At 40.3% G+C, this 15,714-nt stretch overlaps 6 protein-coding genes and 1 pseudogene across 6 annotated transcripts; 3 read left to right on the top strand and 4 right to left on the bottom strand.

The window, feature by feature from the left end:
- Positions 1–329: 329 nt before the first annotated feature.
- On the top strand, positions 330–2,116 carry LOC116029253 (protein NUCLEAR FUSION DEFECTIVE 4-like). The gene is made up of 2 exons (XM_031271164.1): positions 330–1,471; positions 1,605–2,116. The coding sequence occupies exons 1-2, from the start codon at positions 330–332 to the stop codon at positions 2,056–2,058; spliced, it is 1,596 nt and encodes a 531-aa protein (XP_031127024.1). The 3' UTR covers positions 2,059–2,116.
- A 458-nt stretch (positions 2,117–2,574) lies between these two features.
- On the top strand, positions 2,575–4,640 carry LOC116028926 (endo-1,4-beta-xylanase 5-like). The gene is made up of 7 exons (XM_031270784.1): positions 2,575–2,607; positions 2,674–2,821; positions 2,901–3,076; positions 3,165–3,266; positions 3,347–3,493; positions 3,588–4,226; positions 4,299–4,640. The coding sequence occupies exons 1-7, from the start codon at positions 2,575–2,577 to the stop codon at positions 4,638–4,640; spliced, it is 1,587 nt and encodes a 528-aa protein (XP_031126644.1).
- Positions 4,641–4,692: 52 nt separating this feature from the next.
- On the bottom strand, positions 4,693–6,572 carry LOC116029255 (thaumatin-like protein 1). Its single transcript, XM_031271166.1, has 3 exons — positions 6,319–6,572; positions 5,481–6,150; positions 4,693–5,368 (listed from the first exon to the last, which is right to left on the bottom strand). The coding sequence occupies exons 1-3, from the start codon at positions 6,395–6,397 to the stop codon at positions 4,999–5,001; spliced, it is 1,119 nt and encodes a 372-aa protein (XP_031127026.1). The 5' UTR covers positions 6,398–6,572; the 3' UTR covers positions 4,693–4,998.
- A 430-nt stretch (positions 6,573–7,002) lies between these two features.
- Positions 7,003–10,053, top strand: LOC116028928 (ribosomal RNA large subunit methyltransferase F-like). Its single transcript, XM_031270786.1, has 7 exons — positions 7,003–7,046; positions 7,804–7,920; positions 8,490–8,695; positions 8,789–9,236; positions 9,317–9,524; positions 9,775–9,906; positions 9,981–10,053. The coding sequence occupies exons 1-7, from the start codon at positions 7,003–7,005 to the stop codon at positions 10,008–10,010; spliced, it is 1,185 nt and encodes a 394-aa protein (XP_031126646.1). The 3' UTR covers positions 10,011–10,053.
- LOC116029256 lies at positions 10,054–11,469 on the bottom strand. The gene has a single exon (XM_031271167.1). The coding sequence runs from the start codon at positions 11,189–11,191 to the stop codon at positions 10,235–10,237; it is 957 nt and encodes a 318-aa protein (XP_031127027.1). The 5' UTR covers positions 11,192–11,469; the 3' UTR covers positions 10,054–10,234.
- Positions 11,470–11,705: 236 nt separating this feature from the next.
- On the bottom strand, positions 11,706–13,503 carry LOC116029254 (pentatricopeptide repeat-containing protein At2g21090). Its single transcript, XM_031271165.1, has 2 exons — positions 12,139–13,503; positions 11,706–12,069 (listed from the first exon to the last, which is right to left on the bottom strand). The coding sequence occupies exon 1, from the start codon at positions 13,392–13,394 to the stop codon at positions 12,204–12,206; it is 1,191 nt and encodes a 396-aa protein (XP_031127025.1). The 5' UTR covers positions 13,395–13,503; the 3' UTR covers positions 11,706–12,069; positions 12,139–12,203.
- A 308-nt stretch (positions 13,504–13,811) lies between these two features.
- On the bottom strand, positions 13,812–14,361 carry LOC116028929 (annotated as a pseudogene).
- Positions 14,362–15,714: the final 1,353 nt, after the last annotated feature.

Raw genomic sequence — 15,714 nt, forward strand, 5'->3', positions numbered from 1 at the left:
TCATTAACCCAATATAAACTCGATTGACTAATCTTTCCGATTCCGACGAAGATACGTCATAGATATGGGCGAATATCACTGCGTCCTACGTGTTGACTGTATAGGTTTCCGTTTTTAGTGATTCACGTCATGGATTAGGAAACTTTTCAGTACTTTTTTCCCGCGATACAAAAAAAGATATACCAACTACTCTAAATTTAGAAAAAAAAAACCGAAGCTTAGCTTCTTCCTTGTTCATGAATCTTCAAAATATTAAAGGAATGGAAAAGGAACTTGAGTTCACATTTTCCAAAATTTAATTTCCTCTCCGTGGTCTTCGTGCAGATTCAATGGCTTTTCAAGTCAGTTCTACTTCGCCGGCGGGGAAATGGATGGGCTTTGTGACTGCAGTATGGGTCCAAGCCATCTCCGGCAACAACTACACCTTCTCCAACTACTCCGACGCCCTCAAAAGCCTAATGGCCCTCACTCAACTCCAGCTAAACAACCTCTCCGTCGCTAAAGATGTAGGCAAGGCCTTCGGTCTCCTAGCCGGCCTCGCCTCCGACCGCTTATCCACTCCCGTTATCCTCCTTATTGGCTCCGTCGAGGGCTTCATCGGCTACGGCGTCCAGTGGCTCGTCGTCAGCCGCCGCATTCACCCGCTCCCTTACTGGGCCATGTGCATATTCCTCTGTATGGGCGGCAACAGCACTACGTGGATGAACACCGCCGTTCTCGTCACGTGCATCCGAAATTTCCGGAGGAGTAGAGGCCCGGTCTCTGGAATCTTGAAAGGCTACGTGGGATTAAGCACCGCTATCTTCACTGACCTCTGCTCGGCTCTGTTCGCCGATGATCCGGCCAAATTCTTGCTCATGCTTGCCGTCATTCCTTTCGTGGTTTGCCTTGTTGCCATTGTTTTCCTCCGAGAAGTTCCTCCCACCGTAGAAATAGCCGGCGAAGCCAAATACTTTTGGGTAATCAACGTCGTTGCCGTAGTAATCGCGGTTTACCTCTTAGCGTTTGATTTAACCGGGAGGCACGGCCGTGTGTTTTCGCAAGTATTTGTTGCAATTCTTTTGATTCTCTTGGCTTCTCCTTTATCAATCCCAGTTTACCTCATGATCGTGAATCGTATTCCGGCCAACCCGACGACAAGTTCGGATTTTGAAAGCAATCCCACCGAGCCGTTACTAACCCAAGAAACTACGGAGGAAAAGGACACGGCTGCAACGACGGCAGAAGAGAAGAAACGGCCTGTGATCGGAGAAGACCACGATATTTTGGAAGCGATGGCGAGTGGTGATTTTTGGATCTTGTTTGTATCGTTTCTTTGCGGAGTGGGGACGGGTTTAACCGTGATGAACAATATGGGGCAGGTTGGTTTGGCTCTTGGATACGCAGACGTCTCAATCTTCGTCTCACTCACCAGCATTTGGGGCTTCTTCGGCCGCATCCTTTCCGGTTCCCTCTCTGAATACTTCATCAAGTAAGTTTATATAATCCTTCTGCTCTCCCATCACGTGCAGTCCAATGGGCTCTATAGTTTTTTGCAAGATTTAAACTCATTATCTTTGACACGTGGTTGACTCTGATATCATATGTTTTCCTTTAATTTGCAGGAGAGGTGGAATGCCACGGCCTGTTTGGAATGCAGCCTCACAGATTGTAATGGCAGTTGGATACTTCCTGATGGCTATGGCGATGCCAGGCTCACTATACATTGGCTCTATAGCAGTCGGGATTTGCTATGGGATTCGTCTTGCCGTCACAGTTCCAACCGCCTCCGAACTCTTCGGCCTCAAACACTACGGCCTTATCTACAACATCCTAATCCTTAACCTCCCCCTCGGATCCTTCCTCTTCTCTGGTTTGCTTGCGGGTTTCTTGTATGATTCCCAGGCTATGAAGACAGCAGGCGGTGGCAACACATGTATAGGCGCACATTGCTACCGGCTCGTGTTTATAGTCATGGCTGTTTCATGTTTTGTCGGGTTTGGATTAGATGTCCTACTCTCTGTCAGAACCAGGAATCTTTATTCCAAGATTCATTTAGCCAGGAATCGTGAAAGCTAGCTAGCTAGGAAGCAGAAGAAGATTCCATAGACATTTAATTTGCCAAACAAGACCTGACGCTGCTGCTACATATGTCCTATGAATGTAACTTTAATTTTTGTTTGCTGAGAGTTACGTTGCAAGACAACCCAGTGTTCAAAATAGACTCATTTCTGGGCTTTATGTGAAAGGAATAATTATATTCTACCAACATTCCAAGTGAATGTTCAAACGTATTTACATTCACATAAACGTTGTATATATAGTTGTTATGTGATTGATCACTGTCACATACATATATAAGCATTCTAGGTCTTTTTTTAAAAGGTTGACAGATTCTCTGTAACAGTTGGCTGATTCTGGGAAGGATGACATGTTTCTTGTTCTTTTGTCTGTGTGTCCTCCTAGCTCCTACTTTTGCATATTGTGGTACATATATAGTGTGTGTTTAATTTAATGATTATTTGTGATTAACACATGTTTTCTTCCATGTCTGCTTGAATTGGTTACATCTTTCTGCCATGCCTTGTAACAGGCATGCATTCTTATGACTATTCAGCATATACTGAGGTAAGAAAATAGCATCTTCATAATATAGGAGGATTATTTCCAGCCTGATCTGTGTAACAATGGCAGTGCAAATCAGTGCCTGAGGATCCACTCTATGATGGTGGAATTCTCAGGGGCATTACTTCATTCAGTCATGAAACCAGAAGAAATGCAACTTCTCCAGCAGCCTTTGTACTGTACAATCTTACAGGCAACACCATTTATAGTTTCTCCAGTTGAGTGCTCTGCCTGCCATCTTCATCGTCTCAATAAATAAAATGCTGGAAGTTACTCATCACAAAGCTGATGAACAGGTTGGGTGAAGATAGAAGGTGCAGCAGATTCAGCTGTAATAACAGTAAGATTAACTACAGATAACACCACATGGAAGTGTGCTGGAAATGTCATTGCAAAACGCGGGTGTTGGTCATTTCTTAAAGGCGGCTTTGAGCTCGACTCACCTTTATCGTACACTCTCCTATACTTCCAAGTAAATCATTGATTCTGCTAAAAAGATTATTGCATTTCAGAAGGAACTATAGTGGACTAAAAAAATTATGTTTGCTGTTCTGATACAGAATTCAGATGGCAGGGATATGAACATTTCTGTTTCTAGTGCTTCATTGCAACCATTCACTAGAGACCAATGGAGAACAAATCAGCAGTACATAATCAGCACTGTAAACATCTTCTTGTTTGTAAACAAGAAATCCTAAATCTAGTTTGTTTCGTTTGATCTGCTCTGGTTTATTGCATGTAGGAAAGGAAGCGCGCTGTGATGATACATGTATCAGATTCAAAGGGAAAGAAGCTGCAAGGAGCATCCATTGTTTTAGAGCAAATTTCCAGGGACTTTCCATTTGGATCAGCTATAGCAAAGACAATTCTGGGTAATTTGCCTTACCAGGTATGGTATGCTACTGCACTCCTACAAAACCTTGACTTTACCTTTGTTTTACTCTCAACAAGAACAAGATTTGATGGTTTTCTTTAAATGTCAGCAATGGTTTATCAAGAGGTTCAATACTGGAGTGTTTGAAGATGAACTCAAGTGGTACTCCACAGAGCCTCAGCCAGGGAAGATCAACTACACAATACCAGAAAAAATGATGGATTTTGTCAGAGCAAATCAAATTTCTGCCAGGGGACATAACATCTTCTGGGAAAACCCAATCTTTGTTCCTTCATGGGTTCTCAATTTAACAGGCCCTCAACTATCTGCAGCAGTCCACTCTAGGATACAGACTCTGATGGACAACTTCAAGAATGAATTCATCCATTGGGACGTCGACAATGAAATGCTTCACTACCATTTCTACGAGGAGAGACTCGGCCCCAACGCCAGCCTGGAATTCTTCCAGACAGTGCAGGGAGCAGACCCTCTTGCCAAACTATTTGTCAACGACTATAATGTTGTTGAGAGCTGCGACGACATGAACTCATCAGTCGACGCTTACATTGTGAAACTAAGTGAGCTCCAACAAGGTGGAGTCACCATGGCTGGAATTGGACTCGAAGGCCACTTCACTGTACCAAACCCTCCCCTCATTAGAGCTGCATTAGACAAACTGGCAACTCTAAACCTCCCTATTTGGCTTACAGAAGTCGATATCAGTAAGACCCTCGACGAACAAACTCAGGTCAGTTAAATTTCCAGAACAGACACAAACAAATGACTGGTGAACATACTTATATATCCTTCTTTGATGCAGGCTAAGTATTTAGAAGTAGTGTTGAGAGAAGGATTTTCTCATCCCGCCGTCAATGGGATCATGCTCTGGACTGCCCTACATCCTTATGGATGTTACCAGATGTGCCTAACGGATCAAAATTTCCGAAACCTCCCTGCCGGAGACATAGTGGATGAACTCTTGAAAGAATGGCAAACTAAAAACATGGAGGGCCAAACAGATACACATGGAAGTTTCAGCTTTTATGGCTTTCTGGGTGAATATAACCTCACTGTCAGTTATGGGAACAGAACAGCCAATTCTACATTCTCACTTTGCCGGGGCGATGAAACCAGGCATTTGTATATATCATTACAGAATTGACAAAAACAAAAAAGGTGACACAAAGAATCATAGGAAATCTTTCTTTAATTTCTTGCATTATCAGACCAGACAACATTAAATTATTAAAAGCACAAAACTCATGCTTGCAAATTCCGCAAAGGCAGTCCAAATGTTTTCTAAAGATCTTGCCAACCCACTAAATCTTTAACAAAGAAAGCTTTTTTTTTTTTTAAGGAGCAGGCTTGACATTCACAAAATACTGAGAAACCAAAGAGAAAATGCATTGCTGCCATTACATATACACAATTAAAGAAGAAATAGCAAAGTACTAATACAGGAATATCAACCCAGATCTTCATACATACTGCTACAACTGAAGTCTGCAAAACTTCATATTTTACCATTGGATAAAGAACAATGCAAATGCAATGGCACCATAATAATAATACAATAATAATGTGTTGGTAGCCAAAACCCTAGTTGAGTCACCCATGGCTAAACCAGCTAAATATGACCCATCAGCCAACATGGCCTCGGAGCCCGACCCGGATCCGGATGTGGTTGTAGTTGTGGTAGTGTAACTAGTCCCTGTTTGTCCATCCATTCCTGACCCATCATACTCTATCCCCATACCTGTCCCGGATACCATTGTCCCTGGCTCTGTTTCCGGGTCCAAGATTCCCGACCCGGACCCGGACCCGCTTAGGGACCCACCACTTCCGGTTGTCGGCGTCACTTGTGTTGTTGCGTCTTTTGATGATTTTTGACTGTGTATGGGTCAAAATCATGTCATTATAGCTCATGTGGTTCCCCATTCCATATTGTACTAAAATAAAAATAATTGATAAATAAATCATGGGTTTTATTTGTTTTTTTTACCTTGGGACGGAAGGGCAAAACGTCACCGTATAATCTGCGCCGCTGCACGTGAAAGTACTGGTGGGATCATCATAGGCGTAGCTGTAGGACCGGGGGCAGGCGGACTTGAACATTTGGGAGTACACCGACGGCCTGCAGGTGGTGGGTGTGCTGTACGCGCCGCTGCAGCAGTACTCCGGCTTCGAGAATGCCTCACACGCGCTGCGGCACCCCTCGCCGCCGCCCATTTTCAGCTCGGATGGGCAGATTTGGTTCAGATCCGTGACACAGCCCGTGGTGGCGCACATACCCGACCCGCCGGAAGCTTCTATGACCAACGGCATGTTGTAGCCGTCTACCAGGCTGACATCGTAGAAGTCTTGCCCGCCGGTGCCGAGCGTGATCTCTGCCAGAGTGGCCGGCGGTGCAGCTCCGGCGCCGTTGCATTCCACCTGACCCGACGCACAGTCCCCTGTCCCGCAAGAACCAGAGCCGGAGTCGTCAAATTTGCAGCCGGTCCGGCCCCAGAAGCGGCCGGACCAGCCAGTGGGTGCCATTATTGTGCGTGAAGACCCCTTTGATAGCTCAAACCCAGTGGTTTCTAGGCTGGGGCTCCCGGCATTTGCTAAAATCCCAGGCCATACCGTGCTTCCACATTTGTTCACAAACGTAAATGTAGCCCCTAACCCACCTGAAAATCAAGAACATCAAAAACCTCAGCTTTAGCTTCTAAAACTTGCTAAATGCAATATAAAAACAAGAAACCACAGTGTTGAGAGTTGAGACTACATGGTAAGCTCACATTTCTACATAAAACAACAAAAAGCTCGAGACCCAACCAAAAAGATGGCGTTTTTACCTCTAGAAAGTAGGAGCAGAGTGAGAGTGAAGCTGAGAATGCCAAGTGGGGAAGAGGATGGAGACGAATGCAGATCCATGAGAGGCTATTTTGGTTACTAAATCTACAGTTTCTTTCGTCTCCTTGCTTCCTCTACCTTCAGGTGCTAAGAAGCATAGGTTGGACTGGTGAAAAGGCAGGGAGGGGGTTATGAAGATAGCTGTTAAACTTAGGGTGCCATTATCCTCGTAAAAACAATAAATCGTATAAAAAAACGCCCTAATGTAGGGCACTTTATTTTAGGGTTCAAGCCATCATGGGACCAGCTTGAAAGCGGCGTTTTGACCCCCCATACCCCATGGTAAAAACAACATTACCCATTACGGATTTAGGCCTCCATTTTGGGCCTTGTATTCCATTAGGTGAATAACACCATTCTGAGAAATTATTCCAAGGATCATGTTGACAATATGTACGTTTAGTTACTATGAAATTGCCTAATCTATAACCCATCATAATCAAAGGGTGCTGCAAATCCTGCAATTGATATTTGCCCAGAGTCGGTTGAAGAGATAAATCACTAGTAGTTATCCTGACAATTTTTAAGTTTTCACATCACTCTTATAATTAGAATGAGATTTTAAGGTGATTGGTTGAATAAGTGTGCTATCTCACGGGGTGGTTGCTGCAATTGTTGGTAAAGCTATGAATGCAGTTCAACCTAACGTCATTCCTCTCTGCAAGCAGTGGTAAGTTACAATTACATAGATGCAAGCAAACCATTCAATGCTGTAGATCTGAGCAAAGGATTTAATAAGGGATGCGTGGTAGAGAACTAGAGATGTGTATAAAATCCATATGAAAGGAAAAGACAAAACGGTCCATGTGGCTAGTGCAAATTTGGGGTGTCAAGCGTAATGATGAGCACACCAATGTCATCAATTGAAAACTGAAAAGGGCAGAGAATAATTAAGAGCACGACATCATTATTTCTTTGACTAAATTATGATATTTCTATCCTTAGCTCTTCATTCGACCATCATACTACACGCTCTCGCATCATTTTAAATTTGTCATTAAACTGCATTTTGAATTTACTACTTTTTGTTACCAACGGGTAAAATGTAACAATCTTGCATTATTTGGAAAAAGTGGAGTTATTTCTTCTACTACTTTTGAGACAAAATTCAACTTTTTCAGGAAATTTGTGTGCCCTTTTCCCACTTAAAGGTCGTTGTTTGCGGCATCTCTTCTTTATTTATATTTTGTGCCATTATTAACTTGAAAAGGAAAAAAGAAAAATATAAAGCTCATGCAAACAAACTCATACTAAGCTTCATTTCTCTGAACAAATTTTAATTGGGCCAAACAAGTTTAAGTGGGCCTTCAGTATGATGTACGGAGTATTTAATCCTTAGGAATTGGGCCTTAAGCCTATTGAATTTCATGGTAGACCGGCCCAAGTATATTAACAAATAACTGAATAACTGAATTCATATTGCTTAGGTCACATTGTGTTTGTTTTTTGAAACGTGCAGAGACGACGTCGTTGCAACCCGGATCAAGTGTACCCTATTTTGGCGCCAAAGACGACGCCATTGCAATAAAGAAGAAGCTTGCTGGGTATTGAAGTGAATTTTAACAGACAAATCCAGAGAGAATTCGAAGGGATAGCAGTGTAATGCCGAGCAAGAAGAGGAAGAGAGGAGAGAGACCCACAATTCACCCCCGAAACAAGTACTCTGAAAACCCGCCTGATTTCGGATTACTTGCTTCTCATTACTCATCCTTTGCACCCTACGTTCTCTACACACGCAGTGGCCACCCCACTATAGATTGGTAATTAAACTTTCTGCTGTTGTGGTTGTTGTTGTTTTTTTATGTTTCCTGAATAATTTGCTTGAATGATGTTTGGAGGAATTAAAGCCAATAGCTATGCAACATGCATATGCTCAGCCAATCAAACAAATGGAATTTTTCCTCCTTTAGGCCTTGTATGAACACAAATACAATTTGATGAGCATTAATTAGATGGATGTTTAAGCTGCCAGTATTGAAAGTTCTCTCTTTTAATAGCCACTTTGATGACTTGGGTTGAATTTTAAGTTGTCACTACTCGGATATAGCACAAATTATTGCATTATTATTGTGAAAGTTGAGTAGTTTGATGTTCTTTAAATGCAAAATTGTAGGTGGATCCCTGATGGGCAGCTTTGCCCCACTGTTCCTAATAGATCTAATTACATCCATTGGATAGAAGATCTTTTTTCATCAGAAATTATACCTAAAGTTCAATCATATGACAATACTGTGAAGGGTTTTGATATTGGAACTGGAGCAAATTGCATTTACCCGCTACTTGGTGCATCTCTACTTGGTTTGAGGTTTGTTGGTTCCGGTAGGTTCTTGGGTTGCCTCTGCTTTACTTTCCACAATGCCTTATGTCCTACAAAGTTGCAATTTGAGTGTATTTTTGCTTCACTTTTGACAGATTTTACTGATGCAGCTTTAGAGTGGGCAGAGAGAAATGTCAAAAGTAATCCTCATATTTCCGAATTGATCGAAATTAGAAATGTTGCTACTCAGGATTCATCTGCTGATGAAGTTCTTAATGGACCAATGATCAATTGTAAACAAGATGTAGATGATAGTAATGCCAAGCCGGTAGGTATTAAACCACTTTCATGTCCACATGAAGTGCAAATGAATATGAGTAAGAATTATCATGGTCCACCTATTCTTGTGGGTGTTGTCAAGGAAGGGGAGAATTTTGACTTTTGCATGTGCAACCCTCCATTCTTTGAGACGATAGAGGAAGCAGGACAAAATCCAAAGACTTCTTGTGCTGGAACTACAGAAGAGATGGTTTGTCCTGGAGGAGAGCAGGCTTTTATAACCCGCATGATTGATGATAGTGTTAAGCTCAGGCAGTCTTTTCGGTATATGTTGTGTTAAAGTCATTTCTAATTTATTTGCAAACTTAATAAATTTGTTTATTACTCATTCCGCATCTTTGTAGGTGGTACACGTCTATGATTGGAAGAAAAGCAAACATGAAAGTTCTGGAATCAAAACTTTGGGAGGTTGGAGCAACAGTTGTGAAGACAACTGAGTTTGTTCAAGGCCAGACATGTCGACGGGGACTTGCTTGGTCTTTTGTGCTTCCCACAAAGAAGTCAATACCCCACCAGATTTCTGAGAAGAGTAATTTGTCTTTCATGCTTGAGGTATTGTATCTTTTCTTCAGATTCTGCATCAGTATGTTTTTGTAACTGCTATAGATATGAGATCTCATATTGCAGTTTGTCCAGCACAGTGCCTTCAATTTGTTGCAATCAGTAGAGTCCTTTTTCAGTACCAATGGTGCATCTTGTAAATTAAATGCAGCCTCATTTGATGTTGATGTATGTTCCATTATTTTTCTTTATGCTGTATAATCATATTGTCCTAGCTGAATCACAATGTTTTGTTTTATAGATAATGTTCCCCAAGGAGCATTCTGATGTCATTTTGAAGTCACTTGAGACACAGAATGTAAACGATGCTGACTATCCAAACGAGTTGGATTGTTCCAGTAGTCAAATAAACAACCTGCACTTTCGTGTTTCGGTAATTGTCCCTGTGAATTTTTTAAACAGACTCTGCTCTTTCTGTTAGTTTTCTTATGCATTGTGTACTTGTAGGTTTTCAGCAGATGCCAGGGACACTTTTAGTGAGAGGATCATTGCAGAAGAAAGACAGATCAACAAGCTCAGGTTTTTACTGTTTTCTACTTTTTTTGAGTTCATGAAGATCTAATATTAGTCCTTTTCTTGTTCTCACACAGTTGCGTTTTCATTGGCATTCCAACGGCTAGAAGGTTTTCTAAGAAATACATTTTGTAGGGAAAGGACTGCTGTACTAACAAATGTATTTTCAAGAAACCAATTCAAAAAACTCATGGATGAGCATTGATCCTTTCATTGGTGAGGCCGACACAAGCGTCAACAAAATCCTCGTCAATAAAATCGGTAGAAAAAACCTGCAGCTTATCAAGAACAGCGTGAGAGGTACACTGGTTTATGAACAGCCTAGCGTAGGGACGAATTCTGTTTGTGACAGCTCTTACAAACACCACCGGGTTGTCGGCCTGAGGCGTCACCGTGTTCTCCACCCTGTAAAAGAATCTCCGGGAGCTCAGCGGCGGCTGCTGACTCAAATAATAGATGTTGCTGTCGAACTTGGTTTGTGGCAAGTCGGTGTCTATCCAGTTGTCCTTGAGATACGCGGCGCTCCACAGCCGGCCTCCAGGCTTGGGCTTAGCATCCGTCCTAGGTTTCCATAAGCAAATGATTCTCTTTGGCAGCACCTCTGCTATTGTCTTTCCGAACACATTATTGTCTTGTTGGATAAGATGGTCTCCCAGTTGTTCTTCCAGGTACTTGTCGAAGGCGGGCGGATCTTCGTGTCCGAACTCCGTACGGACCTCCAAGATTATGATCTCCGATTGCGTCTCCGACAGGAACCTCTTAACGTCGGCGATGACAACGTCAACGCTGTAGGTGCTGAGGATTCCGTGGCAGACCTTTCCATCCTCCTGCACGCGGATATCAAGAACGCGGGTGCCCATTACGAGCTGCTGGTAGATTGACAACGTTTGACATTGCGCAAACGGACGAGAAATGTGAGGGACGCCGATCTTGTCCGTTGCAGAATCATGGGTTCCCGGCCACACGATCTTATTCACCTCAACTTTTTCCGGCCCCAGAATTCCCATCCAGTTTTTCCGATCAATCGGACGGTAATCTGAACCCGGGAATCCATCGCCATCTTTCTGTAAAAGCTCCTTCAATGATTTCTTTTCTGCGTGGACTGCTTTTCGTCGATCAACCTGTTTAGACCACTCGCCACCCATTCTGATCTGATCTCTCAGCTCGCACAATTAAACAATCAGACGAACAACCATAACAGGAAAAATAAACAGAGAAGGAAGAAGAAGAAGAAAGTCCGATCCTGTTCTCCCTCTTCTCCTTTTGTTGCGTGCACGCACAAAAGATCTCGTCTTGTGGCTTTTAATATCTGCATTCTTAAAGCCTTGTATTGTATTTTATTATCCTGTGTGATTCGTCTGACTAGATTCCTTCAACTATCTAATCATAACACTCAATTTCCCTTTGGCAACATGGTTATTGCTTATGTTTTGCTGACCCTGAATTAGTGGTAGCGAGATATAATAGATTGTTGAGACAAGTGCATATATTTTGTGATTAAATTTAGTTTTCATTCAAAGGTGCCAAATTGTCCTACAACATTAACCATATTTAAGGTTGACAAAGCATGGTAAGGTTCAAACAGAAAATTAAATACATAAAGCTATTCCAATTAGAAGACAGAATAGCAGAACAAAATACAGTTGACAAACTCATCTGTTTCTGCAGAAAACAAAGAAAAAGGTTTTACCTTGTATGTATCCATTACAAAAGGTTTGGCTTATTACATATGGTGGATGGATGTAGTCTACTTTCTGTCAATTGCTAACCAACTACAGGCCGGATCTTTCTTTACATCTCTCATTCATAAGCATTGTCCATTCCTCTTCAAGGGAAGGGTATATACTCGACAATAACACAAGATGTTTAGTTGCTATTCTACTTAACATTATTGTGAGTCCTACACATATCAGGTACTGCGTTCCAAAAATGACCATCAGGTCTGAAATGCATCTTTCTAATCTGATATATAACTTCACCAAAATGTCTGGCTCTTCATCAGGAACAATATCATGAAGCATGGCTGACAGATTTAAATAAGTCAAGCCCTGAGTGGCTATACACATTGAGATTGCCAAGAAAGTAATCCTACCTGGTTTTACACCGGATTAGAACATCTGGATTTCATCCTCACCAATAACCATGTTGTGCTATGAATTATGATACCACATTTTGCTTCCTATCCAAAATATTGAATACCTTCTTCTCATCTTCAAAGCTCCCAGAGTTTGAATACATCTCAATGAGAGACCTTAATAGAATGGTATTATTAGGTCTGAACCCTGTTACGATCAAAAGTGCATGAATTTGTTTACCAAGCACAAGTGATGGTATACTGGCACAAGCAGATAAGCAACTGCTAAAAGTAAACTGGTTAGGCTTAACTTGATGCTTAATCATCTCTGCAAGTAAGATAACAGTCTCATTACCACAGGCGTTTCGTGCATAACCAGCAATTAAAGCAGTCCAGGACACAGGGTTCTTCTCAGGCATCATGTTGAACAATTCTCTTGCTGATTTCATGTCACCCCACTTTGCATATCCAGAAACCAGAGTGGTCCAAGTAAGAACATCCCTAGTTCTCATTGCATCAAACAACCTCCTAGCATCTCCCATCTCTTCACACATAGCATATGCACCAAGAATCGAGCTAGAAAGGACCAAATTTGATAAAAATCCGGCAACTAATACCTGGCAATGAACTTGCCTCGTCAGAATCAGCTCCTTTGCCTTAACACAAACTGTAATAACACCAGCAAAGGTGTACTCGTTGAACCCAACATTCGATGCCCTTGACTCCCTATAGAATCTCAGAGCTTCATAGATGTGCCCACTCTGTGCATAAGCAATGACCATTATATTCCATGAAACGATGTCCTTCTGAGGCATTTTCTCGAACAACCTTCGGGCAGGCTTAGCCATCCCTAGCTTGGCATATCCAGAGAGCATGCTGTTCCAAGAATACATATTTTTTGTAGTCATTTTATCGAATATCTTACGTGCTTCGACGTGATCCCCGCACTTGCTATACATATTGATCAAATGGTTCGCAAGGAACGTATTTGGATGTTTTAAACCCGTAAGGTTGAGATGGAGATGAAGCCATTTGCCTAGCTTAATGGATTTCGAGCTGGCACACTGTTGTAAGAGAAAAGCGAGAGTGTTGGAGTCTAAACGCAGGCCTTTTCGAGCTAACAAGCCCAGCGAATCAACAGCTTGTTTCAGGTGGCCCTGCGAACAGAGATCAACAAGTTTCTGGACCAAGCAAGGGCGCTTGAGGTTCTTCTTGTCGGTTCTAGAGCTGGATTTGATTGCGAAAATGCGAGCTTGGGATGGGAGAGAGGGCATTGCAGAAGTGCAACATGTGAGATGCTCTGTTATCTACGTAGATTTTGAAGGCTGAAGCCGGCGGCGGAGGTGGAAACTCCGGCGAGCACTGCCGGCTGCAAAACTTCACGTAAATCTATCACAATGTTGACCGCCGCGGTCAACATTGAACTACTAGGGCTAGTGCGCGAGGATTCTTGGCCATCGATCTTTAAGATCAATCACAGTCGTTAATCTCGATTTTTTTTGTTTGACTTTGTCTTAATTGGTGCCTACCCATAACCCATTGCTCATTCTTTTGATTCCTTGAAATTCATATTCATAATTCATGTTGATCCTTAACTACATATGTTGTACTGTTTTGAACACTCAACTCAAATTTACATTCTAACGAATTGAAGCTAAGAGAAAAATTATTAAAGAAAAACAAAATTGAATTCAATTGTTTGTTGTAATGAGGGTAACGTTGTAGGCGACAATAGCATCCCCAGTAGCCGCATCAAAAGTATGGGTCTTAGCCATGGCATATCCACGTGCCATTCGGAAAAGACCGGTTCCTCCAACTACAGCGATTTCACGAACCGGGTTCATAGCGTGGTTGATGCTCAGCACGCTGAAAGAGCTTCCATTGTATTCACCCTCCGTGAAGGTGTAGCTGAGGGCCAAGATGAGGCCCAGCCGATCCGTACAGCCCACGGGCTCGCCCAACTTCTTTGGACATCGGGTCAGGCCCAACCGTTAACGGGTCGTCCGCCATCATAACCACACCAAAACCGGTAACGAATTTGCCGGCCTTTGGCTGCTCAACAATCTTAATTGCACTCGGGTTCGACCCGCTAAGCTTATCATGGAAATAGAATTGGAGAGTGGTCACCACTTGGTTTCCTTTACTAACTTTCTCGGCCCATGTGTCTTTCTTATTACCTTCACATTCTGCCATAGCTGTCAGCCACAACAACAACATCAAACCCAAACTTACTTTCTCCATTTCTCTCTTAGTCTCTCTCTCTCAAAGAATATAATGTGTCTCACAAGTCACAACACAAGCTTTTTAGTAGGTGCATGAATTTCGAATAATAACTTCTCTAGTTCCACTAATATCTCTCTCTAACGGTTTTTGTTTATTCACAAATTAGTACCATTCCTTCATTGTTATGGTTAAAAAAAATGCATGTGTGTATAACAAAATTTTTGAAGTTCGTACTATATATATATAAACTAGTGTTTTACCCGTGCGATGCACGAATAAAATTATGTTATTATGAATTTAAATAAAAAATTTAAAAAAATATAAATATTTTAAAATGTACAATATAATAATATAGTTGTAACTCCATATATTTGGTTAAGTATCTATTTTCATAACATATAAAATTTAAATTTAAATTTTGTATAATTAATAGAGTCTCTAATTAATTATGTACACATTTAGATAAATTTATAGAAAAAAATTGACATAATTAATTTCATTTATTCCTAAGTGTATTTCATAACACTATGAATAATAACTAAGAAAATTATATTTAAAAAAAAGTAAATTTTAATTTTTGTATTAGTAAATTTAAATTCTAATTGGATGCATTTCCTTAATGATTCTATAATACGTCGTATATGCAAACAATATCTATTAATATGTATATAGGCAAAATCTATAATATAATTTCCGTAATTATAATATATATTGATGGATTTATAATTAAAATAATCACATTTAAAAATTAACAAAATTAGCATTTTAATTTTGTATGATTAATATAATGCATAAATATAAGTATGTATTTTAAAAATTTTCTAAATAGTTATGAACACATGTTTTTTTAATTTTATAATTCTATTTTCTTAAGTATATTTCATATTTTATTACGTATAATTAAAGAAATTGATTTAAAAATTAAAAGAATTTAATTTTTAAATTTGTATGGATTAATATAGTCCCTAACTATATTACGCATTTAGGCATATTTTAAAATTTTTACTTAAGAGTATGAGTTTAGAATTAAATATTGAATTAAAAATATATATCTAAATTTGAATCAAATGAAATTATTTCAATTTTAATTTTTTAATTGAAATTCAAAACAAATAAAAAATAAAATTAAAAATATCTGTAATATTAAAATATTAAATTAAATATATTATTTCAATTATATGTAAAAAATGTTAAATTTGATAGAATTGTATATATAATTTTTTTTTTTATGAAAAGTGTATATACCAAATTTAATATGTAATAATTAAGGTGATTAGTGTTAATTAAGTTTTTTTTGAATATAGTGTTTTTTTTTTTTTGACAATTTTTGAATATAGTGTTAATTAAGTTGATTAGGGTGTAGTATTTATT

Source organism: Ipomoea triloba, chromosome 9 (assembly GCF_003576645.1).
Source record: "Ipomoea triloba cultivar NCNSP0323 chromosome 9, ASM357664v1".
Classification (NCBI taxonomy): Eukaryota; Viridiplantae; Streptophyta; class Magnoliopsida; order Solanales; family Convolvulaceae; genus Ipomoea; species Ipomoea triloba.

Coding starts and splice junctions, on each gene's coding strand:
- LOC116029254 (XM_031271165.1), bottom strand. CDS start 13,394: ATGCCCTCTCTCCCATCCCAAGCTCGCATTTTCGCAATCAAATCCAGC.
- LOC116029256 (XM_031271167.1), bottom strand. CDS start 11,191: ATGGGTGGCGAGTGGTCTAAACAGGTTGATCGACGAAAAGCAGTCCAC.
- LOC116029253 (XM_031271164.1), top strand. CDS start 330: ATGGCTTTTCAAGTCAGTTCTACTTCGCCGGCGGGGAAATGGATGGGC. Junction 1,472..1,604: donor CTCTCTGAATACTTCATCAA/GTAAGTTTATAT, acceptor TTTAATTTGCAG/GAGAGGTGGAATGCCACGGC.
- LOC116028926 (XM_031270784.1), top strand. CDS start 2,575: ATGCATTCTTATGACTATTCAGCATATACTGAG. Junction 2,822..2,900: donor CACCATTTATAGTTTCTCCA/GTTGAGTGCTCT, acceptor GCTGATGAACAG/GTTGGGTGAAGATAGAAGGT. Junction 3,077..3,164: donor ACACTCTCCTATACTTCCAA/GTAAATCATTGA, acceptor GTTCTGATACAG/AATTCAGATGGCAGGGATAT.
- LOC116028928 (XM_031270786.1), top strand. CDS start 7,003: ATGAATGCAGTTCAACCTAACGTCATTCCTCTCTGCAAGCAGTG. Junction 7,047..7,803: donor ATTCCTCTCTGCAAGCAGTG/GTAAGTTACAAT, acceptor CATATTGCTTAG/GTCACATTGTGTTTGTTTTT. Junction 9,237..9,316: donor AAGCTCAGGCAGTCTTTTCG/GTATATGTTGTG, acceptor GCATCTTTGTAG/GTGGTACACGTCTATGATTG.
- LOC116029255 (XM_031271166.1), bottom strand. CDS start 6,397: ATGGATCTGCATTCGTCTCCATCCTCTTCCCCACTTGGCATTCTCAGC. Junction 6,151..6,318: donor TCTGCTCCTACTTTCTAGAG/GTAAAAACGCCA, acceptor CTTGATTTTCAG/GTGGGTTAGGGGCTACATTT. Junction 5,369..5,480: donor TTTTGCCCTTCCGTCCCAAG/GTAAAAAAAACA, acceptor ACCCATACACAG/TCAAAAATCATCAAAAGACG.